At 39.6% G+C, this 17,853-nt stretch overlaps 1 protein-coding gene across 1 annotated transcript; it reads left to right on the top strand.

The window, feature by feature from the left end:
* The first annotated feature begins 728 nt into the window (after positions 1–728).
* Positions 729–1,378, top strand: LOC138873296 (uncharacterized). The gene is made up of 2 exons (XM_070151746.1): positions 729–867; positions 984–1,378. Exons 1-2 carry the CDS (start codon positions 729–731, stop codon positions 1,376–1,378), a joined length of 534 nt encoding a protein of 177 aa, XP_070007847.1.
* The last annotated feature ends 16,475 nt before the right edge of the window (positions 1,379–17,853 follow it).

Here is a 17,853-nt window from a genome sequence, read left to right on the forward strand (position 1 = left end):
AAATTCCAAAAGAGTAGGCATTAGAGCAGTTTTGGTATTAGAAATAGGTCAGCATTATCCGATATCTGCTAAACTAGACTTCCCTGCACCAACAACATGGCAAAATATGAAGCCTGCATACTAGGGCTCAACATGGCAGTCGACATGAACATCCAGGAGTTGTTGGTGATCGGCAATTCAGATTTGCTTGTGCACCAGGTGCAAGGAGAATAGGCTACCAAGAATTCCAAGATATTTCCATATCTATACCATGTGTAGGAATTGAAAAGGAGGTTCACGAAGATAAAATTCCGACATGTGCCCAGAGTTCAGAATTAGTTTGTCGAGGCATAGCCACTTTGTCATCAATGATACAACATCCAGATAAGAACTATATTGATCCCACTCCGGTGAGAATCCATAATCAGTCGGCATATTGTGCTCATGTCGAGAAAGAAGCAGATGGAAATCCTTGGTTCCACGACATGAAGGAGTACCTATCAAAAGGATAATACCTGGAGCATGCAAATCACACTTAGAAACGCACATTTCGGAGATTGTCAAATCATTTCTTCCATAGCGGAGGAAACTTGTACAGGAGAACTCCGGATTTGGGCTTACTATGGTGTGTCGACGCAAAGAAAGCTTTTAAGCTATTTGAGGACATGCATGCTGGGACCTGCGGGCCGCGCATGAATGGATTCGTTTTGGCCAAGAAAATACTCAGGGCAGGTTACTCCTGGATGACCATGAAGACTGATTATATTCAGTATCTCTTCAAATGCATTCAATGTCAAGTGCATGCCAACATGATAAATGTGCCACCAAATGAGCTCAAAGCAACAAGCTCACCATGGCCATTTGCTGCCTGGGGAATGGATGTTATTGGTCCGATTGAGCCCACGGCTTCAAATGGACACTGTTTATTCTGGTAGCTATTGATTATTTCACAAAATGGGTAGAAGCCGCATCTTACAAAGTTGTAACCAAAAAAGTCATCGCAGATTTTGTCAAAGATCGTATTGTCTGCCGATTCGGTGTTCCTGAGTCCATTATTACTAACAACGCCGCCAACCTTAATAGTGATCTGATGAAAGCTATTTGTGAAACTTTCAAAATCAAGAATAAGAATTTCACCACCTACAGAACTCAGATGAATAGAGCCATGAAAGCCGCCAACAAGAACATTAAAAAGATACTAAGGAAAATGGTAGAGAATCACAAGCAGTGGCATGAGAAGTTACCCTTTGCTCTGTTAGGGTACCGCACCATAGTTCGCACGTCAACTGGGGCAACCCCCTTAATGTTGGTTTATGGTACTGAGGTTGTCATCCCAGATGTGGTAGATATTCCTTCTCTAAGAGTCATACAGGAAGCTAAACTCAGCGATACAAAATAGATAAGGAGCTGCTATGAATAGCTTGCCCTTATCGATGGAAAGAGAATGGAATCATATGTCACGACCAACTTTATTAGAACAGAATGACCAGAGCGTTCAACAAAAGGGTCAAACAAAGATAGTTCGCACCAGGGCAGCTGGTATTGCAGAAGATTTTCCCACACCAAGATGAAGCCAAAGGGAAATTCTCTCCCAACTGGCAATGTCCGTATATGGTTCACAGAGTACTAACAGGAGGAGCACTCATACTTGTAGAGATGTATGGAGAGATTTGGCTAAAACCAATCAATTCAGACGCAGTCAAGAGATACTATGCCTAGATTATTTCACATTTCTTTTTCTGATGTAATTGAACTACGCTTGACCTGATTCCCGTTTAAGAGGGGATACATAGGTAGCCTTATGGGTTCGGTCATATCATAATAAAATTTTTATTTTTCCCAGAATCAGAAACTGGGGAAATTTTTTGAGGAGGGTCCTTAAAATTCCGAAACAAGTCCAGCCAGCACCATCACATGCCGGGAAGTCAATTGTTAGACAAGAACTGGGGCGGAATTTTAAGAAGGATTCTCAAAATTCCAAAGAAGATTCAGCAAGGTCCGCCATCCACAAACGGTTAAAAATCATCTACCAAACTGGAGCAGAATTTTGAGGAGGACCCTCAAAATTCAAACATAAGAGAGCTGCAATGCGTTTTAACTATGTCACAGTCGCTAGTTCATCAAAAGTTAGTTAATATATCAATACGCTTCAAAAACAATCTTATTTTATCAATGAACGCATATTTTTTGAAAATTCTATTTTTTTCATAACAGTCAGGTGCTACCTAGGGGAACTCGAAGGGGGCTTCCAAGGCGGAGCAAAGCTAGGCCGGCAAATGAAGCAAGAACCAACCTCCCCTCATGAAACTTACGATTTTTCTTTGAACGTAGTCACATTTGACGATAGCATTCATACATAGAGAAAATTCACCATCCATCCGACCGTTAGACGGGGAACCTATCCTAGCTAAGATATACTCTACCCTTATCTGCTATTTTCTTTTTGCATGAGTCTAATCTCTGACTCCACATTTGCATGAGTTTAATCCTTGACTCCACATTTGCATGGGTCTAATCCTTGACTCCATGTTTGCATGAGTCTAAGCCCTGACTCCATATTTGCATGAGTCTAATCTATGACTCGATATTTGCATGAGTCTAATCCTTGACTGCACATTTGCTTGAGTCTAATCCTAGACTCCATATTTGCATGAGTTTATGCCCTGACTCCATATTTGCATGAGTCTAATCTATAACTCTACATTTGCATGAGTCTAATCCTTGACTCCACATTTGCATAAGACTAATCCTTGACTCCGTATTTTCATGAGTCTAAGCCCGTACTCCACATTTGCATGAGTCTAATCTCTGACTCCACATTTGCATGAGACTAAGCCCTGTCTCCAATCTTGCATGAGTCTAAGACCTGACTCCATATCTACATAAGGCTAAGCATTGCCTTCTATTTGCATGGGACTAAGACTTGTCCCGAATCTTGCATGAGTCTAAGCCCTAACTCCATATCTGCATAAGGCTAAGCATTGCCTTCCATTTGCATAGGACTAAGACCTGTCCCGAATATTGCATGAGGTTAGGCTCTACCTTCGTGTTTGCATAAGGCTAAGCATTGCCTTCCATTTGCATGTGACTAAGCCTTGTCCCGAATCTTGCACGAGGTTGAACTCTACCTCAATGTTTGCATAAGGCTAAGCATTGCCTTCCATTTGCATGGGACTAAGCCTTGTCCCGAATCATGCATGAGGTTGAGCTCTACCTCTATATTTGCATAGGTCTAAGCGCTGCCTTCTCCCTACATGAGACTAAGCTCTTTCTCCAATCTTGGATGAGTCTAATCCCGGATTCCATATTTGCATAAGGCTAAGCACCGCCTTCTCTCTACATGAGTCTAATCCCTGACTCCATATTTGCATAAGGCTGATTATTGCCTCCATAGCTACATGAGTCTAAGCCCTGACTCCATATTTGGATGAGGCTAATCCTTGCCTCCCCGTTTTCATAAGACTAATCCCTTCCTCCCCACTTGCATGGGACTAAACCCTATCCCTATTTGCACCAATATTACTCTATTTCTACTACTATCTACTTGTTTTTCAATCGGGCTAAGCTCTGCCCTCTACTTCACAAGACTAAACCTTGTCTTGTTACATCATATTATTGCATATCATGGGCTGAAATATCGCCAATATGTCCAAAGGCATCATCCTCATAGCCGGAAGACACCATGCCATGGCCTGAGGATCTCTCAAACTTGCATATCATTATTCAAAGTCATCATGGTTCGGAGGCATCATTTTCATAGCACTAGAACACCATTTCATGGCCTGTGAATCCCTCACTAAGCAATTCATGGCCCAGGACGTCATGGTTCAAGAACGTCATCTTTAACCGTCCAAAGACAACATTCATGGTCCAAAGGGAATTTGCATCATGTTTAAATTTTTGCAAATACCTTTGTAGCATCTTTTATCTGTAGGTAACTAGCAAACAACTGCTATCCTAGTAGGAGCAATCTCGCTCTAGTTCCCTCCAACCGCCCCGAGCCTTAACCACTCATCGTAGTTGCTTCCACATCTAGTGTCCGTTCTTACAATAATTTCATCGGCATAGTCCGTAGGTGAATCTAGAACTACACATGGCCTGATTCCAATAAAACCAAGGATATGTAGGCAACCCAAAAACCAGAATACGGCCTCCGTCTTTTGAAACATCCCATTGGGTCAAAATTGGTCATCATTTCTTTACCCGAAAACTCTTTCATCCTACCCGGGTAAAGAGGGGCAGCTGTTGATACCCAATTTTCTCCTATGTATTTTAAATATGCATAAATACCTTCAAAATAGCATATATAAGCATGCACATGGGTTTTATAATTTTTCCCATAATTTTAAGGGTTTAAGTTTATTTATTTTCGCCCCTTTTATTCATAAAATCCCCAATAATTATTTTCAAAATTTTTGTTATGATAATTTATTTATTTGATTTCTATACTTATGCCAAAATATGGCTAATATAATTTTCATGCAGTTTTATAATTACATTTAGTATTTTTTAAGCTAAATTGCATATAATTGCAATGTTAGCCCATTTTAAGATATAATTATATTTTATATATGTAAAATTAGTCCCTATATTTTTAAAATGTTAATTATGTATTTTAAATCATTTTTCAGAAATTACTTATTATTGATTAAAATTAAAATAGGAAAAATTGCCTATTTAAATAATAACCAGATTTGGCTTTCAATTGTAGCCCAAATCGGACCCCTCCCCGGCCGAATTTCCTATTAAATAACCCGACCCAAACCCTATAAACCCTTACCCAAACCTGGAACCCACCTACCCGGTTGAATCCTGACCGTTGATCTCCTAGATCAAAGGTCCACACACACCCTTTCATTTTTAATTCCTAAACGACCCCCTAACCCTACACATTTAAGAAACCCCACCACCTTTAGATGCTCTCCTCTCTCTTCTCTCTCAACCTAACCCTAATCATTCTTCAACCACCGCCTCCTTTTCCGATCATCTTCGACGACTACGTTTCAATCCCAAAGCCTCCAATGGTCACTTCACCGCTTTGCTCATCATCTCTAAGGCCTTCAAGGGTCCTCGGCCATGCCGATACGGATCTAGGGTTTCTATTTCTGTTAATCATGGATTCTCCTGTGTGATTTTGGGCAAAATCACACCTTATATGTTATGATTGGTAAAGTTTACAACAGGTTCTTTCGTTCCTATCTAGGTTTCCTTTGAAACCCTAACTCTCGTTTGAATCTCTCAGATCTGTGCTTTTTTTATGCTTTAAGTCTGTTTCTTCCTATGTTTTGCACTATTCTCGAACTTCTTCAGAAAGATCCTCAACTTTAAACCGTTTTAGGTTCTTTAAAAATTAAGGTTTCTCGGAGTTTCTTCTACACTTGTTTTAACCGATTTTCTTTATGATTAAACCTATTTCCTTGCTTGTTTTTACTGATCTTACGTTCCTTCTGCTTTTTTAACTCGACTCTGTTAAAAAGTCCGAATTTTCTAAAACCTTCTTTTTTTTGTTCTATGTGTTAGCATGATTACTTGTTCTTGTTAAATTTTCTGTTGGTTAAAATGCTTCGAATGGGTTTTCTAGTGAGTCTTTAGCCTGCTTATGTCACTTTTGTATGACTGTGTTCATTTTGTTTGTTCATCTCTTGCTTCTTTCTGTCTATATGGTTGACTTTGCCTGCTTGCTACGGCTATTTGTTATTCTCTATTCATATGTTTCAATATAGAATCATGACCCTCTCTTTATTTGATTTTGATTTCCTTAATTGATAGTTTGATTGCAAGATTTTCTTTAGAAGCCCTAAAATTCTACTCGTGTGTTTAAATTGACTGATTCCATTCCCTTATTTGTTATGGTACTTCATTCTTGTTTAATCCTTTCCTTAATTGGTATATTTTGTACTTAGACTCAATCATATGTTCTATACTTTTACTACCCCTTATATGGTAAAAATAAGTCTTCCTCAATTGACTTTCTTTCCTTGGTTATCCCTGTTGGTATCCGTTTAAGCTGTGATTGCTTGATTAAAGGGTATTACTTGTACTAATTAGATTGTAATAGTGATTACTTCCATAATTGTTCTAAACCTTTACTTGTTACCTTATTTTCTACCTATTTTCAAAACTATAAATACCCTAAGTTTTTCATTAACACAAACACGAACATTTTGGTTTTCAAAACTACTTCTCTTACTAAAAATCTCTGCTCTCCCCTCTCTCTTATGATATTTGCTGATATTAGCCGGCTTCAAGCCAAGGATAATCATTTGTGCTCTCTTGTTCTTTCATTTTGCTTACTTTTCTCTTCACTGGTATGTCCTAGTTTTTATTTAAAGCCTCACAACAACTTGCTTCTCTTATTGTTTCAGTTTCTCTTATTTCTATTCTGCTTCTACTTATGGTTCTGTTGTGAAACTTGTAGTTAAGTTACATTATCAGCATGTTATTATGTCTCCCCTTCCCTTTAGATTAATGTATTCCCTTATGTGTGTTTCAAAGCCAACCTTGTCAATTGTCTTTACTTGCTGTGTACTTACCACCTTATGAATCCCAAATCCCTATCCCCTCCATGTGTTTGTGTCCTTCCTAACTAGTTTGTGATTATGCCCGTGTCAACTATTTTTGATCATGTCCAAACCAGTCCTAAGATCCTTGCTGGGTTATGCGTTTGCAGTCAAATGTCTGCATATCCCAAACCCTTTGACCCCTGTGTAACTACTGATTTCATTTGGATTCAATAAACTAGCTATGTGTGATCCTATCTTAAGGTGTTTGAGCTTTATTAACTACTCCAATCCCTTTTTCAAAAATCTCTGTTTCTTTACTAATTACTTTCAAAACAAACTTTCTAATCTAGTCTTTAATAAAACACTTTCAACTTGTGTCCTGCACTTTCACTTCACTCTTAGTCAATAAGTTCTGCCCCCTCAAGTATGTGTACTGCCTTGGGATCCTCTTGACAGCCCTCTAAACTCTGGCATACTGAGGCTGTCCTTTCCACACTGCACTGGTTCAATGTTTGTTTGCTAAGTCTAGGTGTAAGCATTGCTCGGGGTCCTTGACACCCTTAGGGAGCTTTTATTCACCTAGATTCTGATTTGTCTAGGGAATTGAGGCTCGTGAGACCATTGGAGGCTTTGGGAAACTTGGGTCTAATTGCAGGCTCCCTATAGAATAGCTTCTTGATTTTCTATTTCTGTTATGTAATTCATTCATTGGTCTGTAATAATTTGTAAACAGTTATTTGGGGTATTTAGTAAAAGGGTGGGTAGATGCATACTTTAAAGTGTAATATGGGTAGAAATCTTGCACTTAGGACCTTATTTTTTGAAGTATGACCGCTTGCATAAGTAGAAAGCATGCTCATAGGTTTGCTCTTTTGAATCTGATTGCTTTGCCTAATAGAAATCATGCCTATAGGATTTCACTTCTAATTTTGTTTGAATCAAGTAGAAATCATGTTCATAAGGTTATGCATTTTATCATGTTAGAAACCATGTTTATAGGTTCCAAACCATTATGTCATAAATCAGTAGATGTCATGCCTATAGGACTCAACTCTGATTCTGTTCTAATAAGTCTTTCTGTATGTTGCTGCAAATCGACTAAATTTAGTAATACGTCTATATATCATGCCTATAGGGATCTCTACTTGCAATTCTATCTGATAATTTAATTAGCCCAGTGAATCAACTTCATTACGCCTAGTTCATTTCAAAACTAGTCTTATTAAGAGTCAAACATTTCCTGAAACAAGTTCTTTCAAAATTGCTTTAATCTTATTAGATATCATGCCTATAGGTATTAATAGACTCTATTTCGAAAAACCTTTTTGTTTCTGCATTAACATAGACGCCAGTATACTGCATATAGGAAAGCCTTAGGGTGTCTTCAAACTGCATTTTCCTGAAGCTATCTCTGTCGCTTAGCATTTCTCTGAAGCTATCTCTGTGCGCCTCTTATTTGCTCCCATTATGTGTAAAGTCCTAAATGTTTTGACTGTCGCCTTAGAATTTTCGCCTTTCTAAACCTTAGGGGTACGTCTAGAACTGCCTATAGGTAGGGGTCCTAACTCTCTCCGGGACTATTAAGAAGGGAAGGGTATCAGCACGCAATAGGAATCATTGATCAAACACTCGCTTTGCATGACTAATAAGGGGATGGGAGGGGTAAACATGAGATATGATGACTACGCGTTAATGTCACGTGTAGCCCCTCATCAAGGAGTGTTTATCGGACATTGTGTGGGTTGATCCTACAGGATAAACAACCTAGGACCCTTCTTTACCAAATCCTCTCTCTTTATTTAAACTTTTGTTTTTACAACTTATTCAAACCTTTATTTTGCTATTTGAACTATCAAATGTGCCTTACTAGCAACTTATTCGATTCAACTGTTTATGTGGACTAATTTTTGAATATAAATTCGTTTGGGACCCATAGTTGTGGACCAAGAGGGATTACTAACACCTTTCCCTCAAGGTTACTTCGGGCCCTTACCCTAATCTCTGGTAGTACAAACCAACTCAAAGAGTTAATCGCTCTAGGTGCCCTAACGCACCATAATCCGTTAGGTGGCGACTCTTCAAAAACCCAATTCCGAAAAGGAAATGAGTCATTACACCCCATGAATGTCGAAACCCGAACTCCGCAGAGGAAAAAGGGGGCACGATAGCTGCTGGGGCATTTGTCAACCCAAATAACATCACCGAGAACTTATAATGCTCGTACCGAGTGCAGAAAGCTGTCTTAGGGACATCAGATGCCCTAATCCTCAACTGATCGTAGCCAGATCTCAAGTCAATCTTCGAAAATACCTTGGCACCCTAAATCTGATCAAAAAAATCATCAATTCTTGGCAACGGATATTTATTCTTGATTGTAACCTTGTTCAATTGTTGGTAATCTATACAAATCCTCATCGATTCGTCCTTTTTCTAAACAAACAACACCGGCGCACCCCAAGGCGAGACACTAGATCTAATAAAGCATTTATCAAGAAAGCCTTACAACTGCTTCTTCAATTCTTTCAATTCAGGTGGGGCCATACTGTACGGCGGGATAGAAATGGGTTGAGTGACTGGAGCCAAATCAATGCAGAAGTCAATATCCCTGTTGGGTGGCATACCTGGCAATTTTAAAGGAAATACCTCAGGAAACTCATGAACAATAGGCACAAAATCCATAGAAAGAACCTCAGCACTAGAATCACAAACATATGCCAAATAGGCCAAACACCACTTCTCGACCATACGTCGAGCCTTAATAAATGAGATAACCCTACGGGTAGAATGACCAGAAGTACCTCTCCACTCTAAACGAGGTAAACCTGGCAAGGCTAAAGGCACAGTCTTGGCATGATAGTCCAAGATAGCATGGTAATGTGATAACCAGTCCATCCCCAATATGACATCAAAATCAACCATATCCAAAAGTAACAAATCTACTCGAGTCTTAAGACCCTTGATCACAATTATACATGAACGATGGACATGATCTACCATAATAGAATCACCCACCGGTGTAGACACATATACATGAGCACTCAAAGAATCACTAGGCATGACCAGATACGGTGCAAGATAAGATGAAACATAGGAGTATGTAGATCCTGGATAAAATAGAACTGAAGCATCTCTACTACAAACCAGAACAGTACCTGTGATAACTGCATTGGAAGCCTCAGCCTCAGGTCTGGCTGGAAGAGCATAACATCGAGGCTGGGCCCCACCACTCTGAACTACATCTCTAGGTCGGCCTCCTGCTGGCTGGCCTCCACCTATAGTAGTCTGACCTCCACCTCTAATACCTCTACCTCCACTTCTAGCTAGCTGAGCGGGCAGTGGAAAACTTAGTTCTTGAACCATGGCACGAGAACCCTGATACTGAGAGCTACTCGGTGCTCGAGGGAAAAATCTAGAAATATGCCTCGTATCACCACAAGTATAACAAGCCCTTGGCTGCTGAGACTGCTGACCCTAACAGCCTGAATAACCACTCTAAATACTCTGGAGCAGAGGCGCACTTATAGGAGCCGGCGGTGCACTATAGGGAAACTGATCTAAATATTGCATATAAGAACCAGGACCACCTGGAGCACCATGAGAATCCTGAAGTGATGAATGAAATGGCTTGGAATAATGGCCCCTACCAAAAGAATCCCTGCCTCCAAATGAGGCACCACTAAACCTGCCCGAATGACGAGGCCTATTATCACACCCTTAACCACTCCCCTGTGATAGAACCATCTCAACTCTCCTGGCCACATTGGCCGCATCCTGAAAAGAAATCTCGCTCCACGTCTCCTTATCCATCTGTAATCGAATAAGCTTAACGAGTCCCTCAATGAACCTCCTCTCTCTCTCTCTCTCAGTGAGAAGTATAAGAAGAGCATGACGATCCAAGTCAATAAATTTGGTCTCGTACTGAGTAACAATCATAGAGACCTGCTGGAGACGCTCAAACTGCCTCCGATAGTTCTCCTTCTGAGTTATAGGAAAAAACTTCTCTAGAAATAACTAAGAAAACTGATCTCAAGTCAAAGCTGTTGACCCAGCTGGTCTAGCCAAACAATAATCTCTCCAGCAAGTCTTGGCAGATCTGGACAAACGAAAAGCAGCAAAGTGGACCCCATTGGTCTCCACTATCCCCATGTTCTGAAAAACCTCATGACAGCTATCCAAATAATCCCGGGGATCTGGCTATCCCAGCAGGAGCGATTCCGCCCCAATTCCCTCAGCCATATCAAACCTAACCATTACTGTAAATCGTCCACTCACCCTGCCCTAGATGTTGCGTTTGTTCTTGAAATTGCTTCATCAGTATACTCTGCCGATGGATCCTGAACTACATATGGCTTGATTTCAATAAAACCAGGGATTTGTAGGCAGCTTAGAAGCCAGGGGCAGCCTAAATCTTCCCAAACCGTTTCGCTCGATCAAAATTGGCCATCATTTCTTTACCCGAAAACTCTTTCATCATTCCCATGTAAAGAGGGCCAGCTATTGATACCCAATTTTTCCCTATATATTTTAAATATGCAAAATACCTTCAAAATAGCATATATATGTGTCACACCTCCTTTTTCACTACACCCCCAGGAAGGGGTATATAAGAGAGTTTTTCCACTTTAAGTGAAAATCAAAACGGGATTTATTGTTAAAAGATTCAGAGTCGCCACTTGGGAGGTTTATGGTGTCCCAAGTCGCTGGTTGAATCCCGAATCGAGGAAAAGCTTGACTCTGTTTAACGGTTCGCGAACCAGAAATCCGAGTAAGGAATTTTGTTAACCCGGGAGAAGGTGTTAGGCATTCCCGAGTTCCGTGGTTTTAGCACAGTCGCTCAACTATTGTAATTGGTCTATTAATCCGATTTTAAAACACTTTTAAACCTATGTGCATTTTAGCCCTTAACCGCTTTTATATAATTTTTAAAGAAGATTGAACATCGTTTAAAACAGTCTTTGGATCGCGCCACATGAAATGCACCTGCAATCCTAAACATATTTTATTCAATGTTTTAAAATTGATTTGGGTCACATGAAATGCACACCCGAGTTTAGGAAGGTAATATTATTAGAATACGCGCCTAAAGCAACTAACGCATTTGCAGCTTTGCGAAGGCCCTGGAAAATTCGCTAAATGGCATACCTCAAATACTAAGGATTAAAATATTAACTAAGCGAGGGCCATGCATTTCAAGAGTTTTGTTTGGCGTAGCACACCTCAAATACAAATTTAAGAGGGAATTCAAATTATATTTGGAGGGCCGTAGACTATTCATGTTATATAATATGGCACTCCTCAAATCAAGAAAAGCTTAATTAACTTCAACAAAATATAACACGAAATCTTTGTTTGCGCAAATGCCACTATGAAGAAAATTGGGCTCACAAATCGAACCCCGCCCCATAGAATAGATGGTCAAAAAGGGCAGTATAAGTTACTTGGAGCCTTCCATTCAATTGGGCTAATGTTAGGCCCAATCATGGGGATCAAGCAATTTGATACAAAAATTAGTTAGTCCCAAATCAATCAAAACTATCTGAAGCAAAGCTTGAAATAACATTTTTCTTACTCTTGGATTTTAATTATATGTACATGAACTGATTAGACAGAATTCTGAATGCTAATTTCTCACAATTCAGGCCAAATCTGTTGTGGCAAGCAACAACAATTAAACACGCTGTTGGGCTCAAACATTAGCCCAGATAGCATTGGCACACTATTCTTCTTTGCACATAGCCCAGAATCCAAGGCTTAGTGAACCCAAACCTTGTAAAATCAAGGCTGAAGATCAAGACTCGATATCGAGTCTATTCCAATCAACAAATTACCATCTGCAACAACAATAAACCTATTAATCCATATCCCTACACAATAATTGGGACACAAAGCAGTTTCAAAGGCTACTAAAACACATGCTCGACTTCAGTTACCAAAATAGTCATATTTGAATTCAATTCTAAGCTAAATTCGCAAACAAATTTGAACTTAAACTCACTTAACTCTTTATCAAAATTGACAGTAATGAAATCTAGGAAATTAGCACCATTTACTTAAATAAAAGGAAGAAGAAAAATCAACACCCCCAAACTTTTAAAGAGCACAGGTTCATTTTTACAGCATACCAATGACATAAGATAATCGAGCTACCATGCGTAATACAGAGTCTATTACAGAATATTTAAAGACATAGAAGAAGCCAATGAAAGGAAATTCAACAACTTGTATTTAGTCAGGCTTCAGCTCGAAGTACATGTTCCTAATCACTTGTTGACAATGGTTTGGAAGATACCTAGTAACAAGCAGCAAAACAAAAAGGAGAAACTGAGTTGAAATCAGAACAGAAACAGCAGATATCGACAGCAGCAACAACACAGCCCAATTTCAGCAAATGAAACCGAAACAAGATTGATTTATAATCCAATGGAACAGTACCAAGCAACAGCACTCAACCCAGAACTTTCAAAAAACCAGATTAAAACCATTTCTATCTCAGAGAGTCAGAAAATGTTTCAGTATTTCAAAAATTTCAAAGACCAAAACTGGGAATTCAAGGGAAAAATCTTTTCTTTTGATTTTTTCAATCGACTCTGATTTTCTGTCTTTTAGCTCTTAAAAACTCCCCTTGAATGCCAAGATAGAGAGCCTTTATAGGCAAGGCATTTAGGGCAGCTTTCAGGTTTCAGCCTTTACCCCCTTAGTCCCTTTTCAATTCTCATTTTTGCTACTTAATCCTTAAACTTCTGACTTGCTTGCCAAGTAAGGCTCTCTTTCAGCTTATAGGAAGCTTCCTAAGTCTATTACTGACAGATTCCCTTCTCCAATTACCTAAACTACCCTTTTAAACCTAGTTTATTACCCTTTAGCTCATGGGTCAAAGTGACCTAATGGCTTGGCTGAATGAACATGATGTCCTTCCCTTTTAAATGGGTCAGAGACCCAAAGCCCAAACCAATAATTGTCCCAACAGAATTCTATATGCCTTTGGAAGACAACATGCCACAAACACTGAAACAATCTTCCCCAATCAACAAACTAACTAATCTACCAATTAATTCACACAAACATGCAGGGAATTAATTAAGTTGTCAAAACAAACTAATCGAATTGAACTAAAATGTTAAACTGCGTAACAATCAACAACTTAGCCTGACTTAATAACTAAAGAAATTAGTGAAACGAATTTGTAAAATAAAGCCAACAAGGAATAGAGCCCCACAAATTAATTTTCAACCAGAAATGTTGGTCACACTTTACTTGAATTGACTAGAGAAAAAGAAAGGAAAAGCATGAAGATAGGCGAGGAATAATGACAGTTAAAGTGACACCAATAAAACCGGAAAGAGACACCTACCGACCAAAAGCTTGAACCCGGGACTCGACTCACTGATTTCGTCTCCAAACCACGTTAATCGCTCGTTCTTTGTCAAGAACAAACGAGCAACTTCATTTTGAGACCAAATCACCTCTGAATATTAAGAAATCGCTGGAGGAAAGTCCTGGCATGAATAAATCAACTTGGCTTCAAGAACTCGAAACCCTAGATTTAAGGTTCGAACGGTTTTGGGGGTATTCGAGAGAAACTGAATGTAGAATGGAGATGGGGGGAATGAGGTGGTTATAGGGTGTAATTTTGGGGCCGATTGGACGAGTTAGGGTTTTGGTCGTTCTCTTCGATTCAAGATTCGAAGAGTTCTAGTAGGATTCGAGGGAGGGATTTTGGAGATTTGGGAAGAGGAGAATGAGGGGAATCTATGGTGTTAATTTGGTAATGATCGGAGCAACGCCGCCGGCAGAGACAATTTCCGGCAGGCGGCTCACGGCGGAGACGGTGAGGGCTTTTTGAGGGTGTGAAAGAGATGACTAGGTGGGGGGGGGGGATTTTAGGACATATATATGTTGGGTGTCCCTCACTTCTGAGTCGTTAGATCGGTTAACCTCGACGTCTCAGATCTATCTTGACTAAACGGTGTCGTTTTGGTTTAAGGAGAAATGAGAGCCGGGTTATGGACTGGTTCTGGGCCGGTTTTGGGGGGTTTGGACGGGTAATTTGTTTGGGCCTGGGGAATTTTAAATAAAAATGGCCCAAACAGACTTCTTATTGATATTCTTTTCTTTTTCTTTTCAATTTCAAATCCATTTTCTTTTCAAATTAAAATAAAACCTAAACTAATTTTTAAAACCAAATTAACCTACCCAATTAGATTAATCACTCACCATAGTATTTACAATAATTAATTAATTCCTAAATTTAGAGAAAACTATAAAATTCAAAATTAAAGAGCTAAAATGCAAAATGAACTATTTTTGTGATTTTCATATCTTATAAAACAAACTAATTTACTAATTAATCTAAAAAATATAAAATTAAATCCTAAACGCATATGCAACACATTTTTTGTATTTTTCATTAATTAAACAAAAATAAAAATGCACAGACCAATGCAAACCATTATCAGAAAATGCCACAAAATCCACAAAAATTGCAAATAATGAAAAGAAATTATTTTGTTTTGAATTTATGGGAGTAATTCATATAGGGCAAAAATCACGTGCTCACAGCTGCCCCTCTTTGCCTAGAAACACGAAGAGTTTTCGTACAAAGATAAAGTGAGCAGATACGAGCGATTTTTGCCTGTTTGAATACTCCGTGGGAAGCATTTTTGAAAGATTTGATTGCACCCTGCTTCCGAGGTTGCCTACATATCCTTGGCTATAAAGGAATCAGGTCAGTGTAGTTCGGGAAGTTTTGGTAGTTGGGACTACCATGAAGCTGTGATTTCACTGTTGCTGCTGCTGCTACTGCTTACTGTATCCCCTTATTACCCCATGATAAACTAAGAAGAAACTAGGCTGTACTATGATCTATGCATTACAAAATCCTATCTATATCTTCAAACTTGCTCATGTGGTTCTTGTTGCCTTGTTGACTTGTATTCTCCCAGTGAAATCCCAATTGTTGCCGCCTTGAATTGTAATCCGAGATATTTTTCCTTTTCTCCAGGTGGATGCCTGACTGCCAACTACACTTTGATGTTTTTCTTTTCTCCAGGTGAACGCTTGACTGCTGAACTTGAATGTATTCCCTGCTCTCCAGGCGGGCTTCTGATTGCTGAATTTGAAATGCATTCCCTGCTCTCCATGCAGGCTCCTAACTTCAACAAAATAAACAAAAACAAAGAAAGTCTTCTGCCCCAGTTTGGTGGCTGGGCACACATGTAAGTGTTAAAAGAATCACATTACCAAATATCAATAAAAATTTGAAAGCTAAAACTTGAATTGTACTCCCTTGTTCTCAAGGCGGGCTCCTGACTGCTGACTTGAATTGTACTCCCTGCTCTCCAGGCGGGCTCCTGATGTCTAAACATGAAATGTATTCCCTGCTCTCCAAGCGGGCTCCTGACTGCTAAACTAGTATGTATTCCCTACTCTCCAGGCGGGCTCCTGATTGCTGAACATGAAATGTATTCCCTGCTCTCCAAGCGGGCTCCTAACTGCTAAACTTGAATGTATTCCCTGCTATCCAGGCGGGCTCCTAATTTCATGACTTGAAATGTATTCCCTGCTCTCCAGACGGGCTCCTGACTGCTAAACTTAAATGTATTCCCTTCTCTCCAGGCGGGCTCCTGATTGCATGACTTGAAATGTATTCCCTAATCTCCAGGCGGGCTCTTAATTGCTGACTTGAATTGTACTCCCTGCTCTCCAGGCGGGCTCCTGATAGCTAAACATGAAATGTATTCCCTGCTCTCCAAGCGGGCTCCTGACTGCTAAACTAGTATGTATTCCCTACTCTCCAAGCGGGCTCCTGATTGTTGAACTTGAAATGTATTCCCTGCTCTCCAGGCGGGTTCCTGACTGCTAAACTTGAATGTATTCCCTGCTCTCCAGGCGGGCTCCTGATTTCATGACTTGAAATGTATTCCCTGCTCTCCAGACGGACTCCTGACTGCTAAACTTAAATGTACTCCCTTCTCTCCAGGCGGGCTCCTGATTGCATGACATGAAATGTATTCCCTACTCTATAGGCGGGCTCCTAACTGCCGACTTGAAATATATTCCCTGCTCTCCAGGCGGGCTCCTGACTTTAACAAAATAGACAAAAAACAAAGAAAATTTTCTGCCCCAGTTTGGTGGCTGGGCACATATGTGAGTGTTAAACTGAATCATATTACCAAATATTACTAAGAATTTGAAAGTTGTTAGGTCCTATTATCCGGGGGGTCCTGACAATTCTTACCTAAACGACAATTTTAAATATAATTTATATCTTCTAAAGGTGTGACTTCCGCTAAATCTTGTTATCTAAGAAGGTCTTAACTCTACATCCCATTATCCAGGAGGGTCCTGAAAATCAAAGGTTAAATTTTATCTTAAGATTGACAACTTTTATGGCTGAATTATACTACCATATAGCAGAATTTATGCTAAATGTTGTTATCTAATCGAAATATTAAAACTAAGTCCCATTATTTAGGAGGGTCCTTAAAACTCCTAATTGAATCTTATCTCGAACATGCAAACTTCTAAACCTGCTTATATTCCTTTGGGATACGTTTATGCTAGCTTACGCTATTTCGAAACTTTACGCTAGGTCCCATTTTCCATGAGGGTCCTGAAAATCAAAAATCAAACCTGTTTGGTGACTGCCTTTCTCCACGGCGGGTTCTCCGAACCAACCTAAATTTCCTAACCCTGTTTTAATCAAAGAAAAATCTTGTCAGTTTAAAATGTGGTGGTTAGTTGATGGCATTCTTGCTGAAGGTCTCTCCGCTGCATTGTTTTGTTTTGACTGGCTTCCCCGAACTGGCCCTGAACCGCTTGACTTTCCGACTGACTTTCGAAACCCCATGACTTTGGCTAACCCGAGTGTTCTATACCTGAGCCATTGTTTCACACCTCTGATCCCTTTAACAGAACCTCTACATCTCCCATGAAATTACCAAATGATTTTGCCGATGGAACTTTGCTGGCACTTTATCCCACTTTACATCATGCTAATTTTGGAATGCTCTGGCCGCACTGTGCTTTGCAATCTTGAAGTCGGTAGTGAGCTTTGAAATTCCTTCTTATTTGCTTAAACAGAACTGACATTGGGAACATCTTAGAGAAATATACCCAAAAGAAATGAAATGCAATGACTTAGAGAGTTAAGGATAAGAAAATCCAAAACTGGAAGATTACCTGAAGGGGAAAAAGAAAGAGACTTATCTGACTGGAATATCTAGCACCAATGATCATGACATGCATTTCGGATTAATCTGCCCAATCTATCCATCCAATCAACTTCCAATTGCCATACTTTGATGCCCCAGAGTTTCCATAACCTGATTTCTTTACCAAAACTTTGACCTTGTTCGGCCTGCAATGCTCT

The sequence above is a fragment of the Nicotiana sylvestris genome, chromosome 7, assembly GCF_000393655.2.
Source record: "Nicotiana sylvestris chromosome 7, ASM39365v2, whole genome shotgun sequence".
Classification (NCBI taxonomy): domain Eukaryota; kingdom Viridiplantae; phylum Streptophyta; class Magnoliopsida; order Solanales; family Solanaceae; genus Nicotiana; species Nicotiana sylvestris.